Source organism: Galeopterus variegatus, unplaced genomic scaffold (genome assembly GCF_000696425.1).
Source record: "Galeopterus variegatus unplaced genomic scaffold, G_variegatus-3.0.2 Scaffold6725, whole genome shotgun sequence".
Lineage (NCBI taxonomy): Eukaryota > Metazoa > Chordata > Mammalia > Dermoptera > Cynocephalidae > Galeopterus > Galeopterus variegatus.
Genome location: NW_007732836.1, coordinates 101,675 through 105,857, shown reverse-complemented (window position 1 = coordinate 105,857; position 4,183 = coordinate 101,675). Strand labels below are relative to the sequence as shown.

General features: G+C 47.8%; 1 protein-coding gene across 1 annotated transcript in view; it reads left to right on the top strand.

Moving 5' to 3' along the window:
- The window catches only part of SLAMF7 (SLAM family member 7), an 8,043-nt gene that overhangs the window by 2,111 nt on the left and 1,749 nt on the right, over nt 1-4,183 (top strand). Inside the window, exons 3-6 of the mRNA XM_008591178.1 lie at nt 160-443; nt 1,738-2,010; nt 2,302-2,421; nt 3,351-3,457. Coding sequence (XP_008589400.1) covers nt 160-443; nt 1,738-2,010; nt 2,302-2,421; nt 3,351-3,457 — 784 coding nt within the window. The remainder of the gene's footprint in view (nt 1-159; nt 444-1,737; nt 2,011-2,301; nt 2,422-3,350; nt 3,458-4,183) is intronic.

Here is a 4,183-nt window from a genome sequence, read left to right as displayed (position 1 = left end):
GGAGCCCTGAGGGAGCTGATCGGTGCCCTTGATAGGTCCGTGACTTTCCCTCTGGAGTTCATAGAAGAGCAAGTTGACAGTGTCGTCTGGACCTTCAACACAACCACTCTTGTTACTATACAGGGGAGCCCTGAGGGAGCTGATCGGTGCCCTTGATAGGTCCGTGACTTTCCCTCTGGAGTTCACAGAAGAGCAAGTTGACAGTGTCGTCTGGACCTTCAACACAACCACTCTTGTTACTATACAGCCCAAAGTGGGTGACAAACAAGCCACTGTCATTGTGACCCAAAATCGTAATAAGGAAAGGGTGGACTTCCTACATGGAAACTATTCCCTGCAGCTCAGCAAACTGAAGAAGAGTGACTCAGGTGTCTACCGTGTGGAGATACACCGTTCATCCTCCCAGATTCCCATCACCCAGAAGTATGGGCTGCGTGTCTATGGTGAGCAGAATCATTTTCAACGGTAGATGGCTGTCTTGGTGAGGTGGTGCGCTCCCCGACAAGAGATGTTCAAGCAGAGCCTGGATAATCACTTGGCAAGAATGTGGGAGAGGGAACTCCGGCATGGATGAAGTAGATGTAGAGCTGAACTCAGGTCCCTGCCTACTCAGAGATTCTGTAAGAGGCAAAGGATTTGTCATACAAGAAATGGCAATCCCATAGACCTAGGTCAAATGCTGGCTTCTCTACTTACTACTTGCCTGACCTTAAGCCAAGTTATTTAATTCCTTCAAGCCTTACTTTCCACATCTGTAATGGGGAAGAAAGTGATACCTACCTTAGGAAGATTATTGAGCATAAGCATCAATCACACTCTCTCCCTTATAATTCCAACCAATTGACAAATAGACACAAGAATCAGAAAGAAGACAAAAAATATCAGCTTTATCCCTGGGAAAGCTAGATACGAGACATACTTCACCCCAAGTCTAGACCTTGGATCTTATCCAGGGAAGTCGAACTTAGAAAACAATTACTCAACCAGCTATAGGAAGAATAGTTGCCTCCACTCACTAAGGCAACATCAGGGACATCAGGAAATGGGCCTCCAGACTTGCTTGTGTCAGGTAGGCCATGTATCTCCATATAAACACAGTTGAAGGAAAAAGAAGATATGCATTCTGCAGGTAAGATAGCTGGGGGAGGAAGGAAAAGGGCAAATCACATTTCTGGGTTTTGGGTTTGTTTGTTTTTTTCTACAGAAATCTTTAGCAGCTCAAACCCATGAGTGGAGAAAGATAGATGATGGATGTCAGACTCCACCATCTCACCAGTTAACCCACTACTCATCCTCTGAGGGAAGGGAGTGAGTACAAGGTAGAGAGGGGGACTAGAAGTGTTCCTTCCATACTACTGTCTCCTGGAGAGGATGTCTCTTCTGGAAAGCCCGAGGACAGGGAACAGGGAGCCTCTAAAAAGGATAAAATTAGCTGACATCTAAAATGCATTTAGCTGAGTGCTTGCCATGTGGCTATGCTTAGTAAATGGCAGCTACATTCTTGTTGCATTATTATTCCATTGCTGTTGTTGTGACCATTATTATTATTATTACATAGCTGTGGACAAGCAGACCTAGATAGCTCTCTTTCCCAGATAAGAATGCGAATTATGCTCTGAATTGCTGCTTTGTCTCTGTTCCCCAAGGAGATTCAGGTGTGAGGTATCCAAGGAAAATTCAGAGCAAGGAGAGCTATAGGCATAATTTCCATCCCTGGTTGTCCTGTCTTTTTCACAGAGTACCTGTCAAAGCCCAAAGTCACCATGGGTGTGCAGAACAATAAGAATGGCACCTGCCTGACCAATCTGACATGCTCCATGGAACAGGGAGGAGAGGATGTGACTTACCGCTGGAAAGCCCTGGGGCAAGAAGCCAATGAGTCCCATGATGGCTCCATCCTCCCCATCTCCTGGAGTCTAGGGGAAAGGGACATGATCTTCATCTGCGTGGCCCGGAACCCCATCAGCAGCAACTCCTCAAGCCCCATCCTTGCCAGGGAACTCTGCAAAGGTGACCATCTCTCCCTTCTCTGCAGGAGCCTCTGGTCCCAAGGACCTATACCTTCTTTAGCTCCTGAACCCCATGGGAACAGGCCCTGTGTGAAAACTGGCTAGGAGGAAATCAAGGACCTATACCTTCTTTAGCTCCTGAACCCCATGGGAACAGGCCCTGTGTGAAAACTGGAGGCCACTGGGAAGTCACCAGGCTAGGAGGAAAGTGGCAGGTACTCCAAAAGTTGGGTCATTTTCCCTAGCTGACTTTTCTTCCTCCCCCATGCCTCCACCCATTCTCTCTTTAAAGGTGCTCCCAGTGACCCAGATTCCTTCATAGTCTTCCTGTATCTCCTGTTGATGTCCATCCCACTCAGCCTCCTTGTACTGGTGCTAGTTCTTTTGAGTCTGCAGAGAAAGAGAAAAAAAGGTATAGCATGTACCATTTTTGTCATTACCCTTGTTCATGCATTTTCTCCATCACTTATCCAGCCATGAGCCAGACTTGGTGCTAGGTGCTGAGGACACAGACATGAAGAGGCCAGAGTCTCTGCCCTCAGGAAGAACACAGTCCACCTGCACTCCTTAGTTCAGGAGTAGAGAGAATACTGGAATCCTTACCTTCTCTCCTGAGGTCAAGGTCCTCCCCATTCCCTTTCCAGTGCCTGCCCCTCTCCCCCAGAGAGACTCACTAATGTGGCCCTTCTGTTGACACAGGCCTTACATCATTCAGTGCTCCCCTAACCTGGGAGGCAATGGCTTGCAACTCTGAGGTCCCCACAGATCAGCACCCTCCAGTCAGCCCTTCCTATTCCCATCCCTGTCAGAGCTCCCAAATCAGTCCCAGTCCTCTCCTCTGGATCAGCCCCAGAGACCTCTCTTTACTCCTCAGTCCATCTAGACACATTTCTCCTGGAGAAGCTGTTCCCTGGCTACCTCCATGCTGGACCCATGCTCCATGTCCCTAACCCCTACTGATTTGTCTTCTCAGGGTCCCGTGAGATTCTATCCATGTAGGGTTTTGGGAAGGGACCTAAGCATCAGGTGAATATGAACTGCAGACTTTGAGATCTCCCTTCCCTCTTGAAAGTCTTCTGAAAGTGTTTCTGACCATCTCTGCTTTTCACTTTGGCCACCTTAGCCCAGAGATCAGGAAGTGAAGAGATGAGAGTGACCAGTCCATCCTGGTGTGTCTAGGATTTTCTCAGTTTTAGCACTGAAAGTCCTGGAAAACCCTTCAGTGACAGGGAAACAGGATGGTTGGGTCACCCTAAGTGGGTCATCCAGGTGGGACTGTGGGCCAGTGAGTGTGGTGACTGCTAGAGAGGCAGGCTTTGATTCTCTCCCAACTTGTTTCAGAGTTCATTGAAAGGAAGAAGAGAATTCCTGACATTCATCAGGAAACACCTAACTCCTGCCCCTATTCTGGAGAGAACACAGAGTGTAGCACAGTCTCTTACACTGATGTGAGTCTTTCCCATCTTCCCTGGGACCTGATCCTCTCTGATGTTCTCTCCTTTTACTCAAGATTTTTCCATGGGTTTGGGCAACATGAGAATGGGGAGGGGGAATAAGTATGGATAACCCTCAAAACCCAATGCACCCATATCTCCCCCAAGTCTTCATGGATTCTCTTCTGTGCAGANGCACAGTCTCTTACACTGATGTGAGTCTTTCCCATCTTCCCTGGGACCTGATCCTCTCTGAGGTTCTCTCCTTTTACTCAAGATTTTTCCATGGGTTTGGGCAACATGAGAATGGGGAGGGGGAATAAGTATGGATAGCCCTCAAAACCCAATGCACCCATATCTCCCCCAAGTCTTCATGGATTCTCTTCTGTGCAGAAGTTGGTAGCCTCTGGAGCACCTGGTTCTGACCCAAGCAGTAATGCTCATGCTGTGGTCTCTGGAATCACCCCTTCCCCTCCACAGTTCACAGTGGGCATTCAAAAGGCCAACAATCAAAGGGCCCTTGGAGAAAATCAGTAAGGATGATTGATGGAAGAAAAAAAGAAAACAAAAGAACGATAACATCAATAATGAAAGCTCCATTTAGATCCCCATACAGGCCAGCTGCAAAACAAAACAAAAGTTCCTGCCTGACTGGAGAAAAATATTCTTGGCTGGTTAAATTTATTCCTGAACATCCAGGGCAGCCTGCAGATTCCTGGGGATGTGGGTAATAAGGCAGCG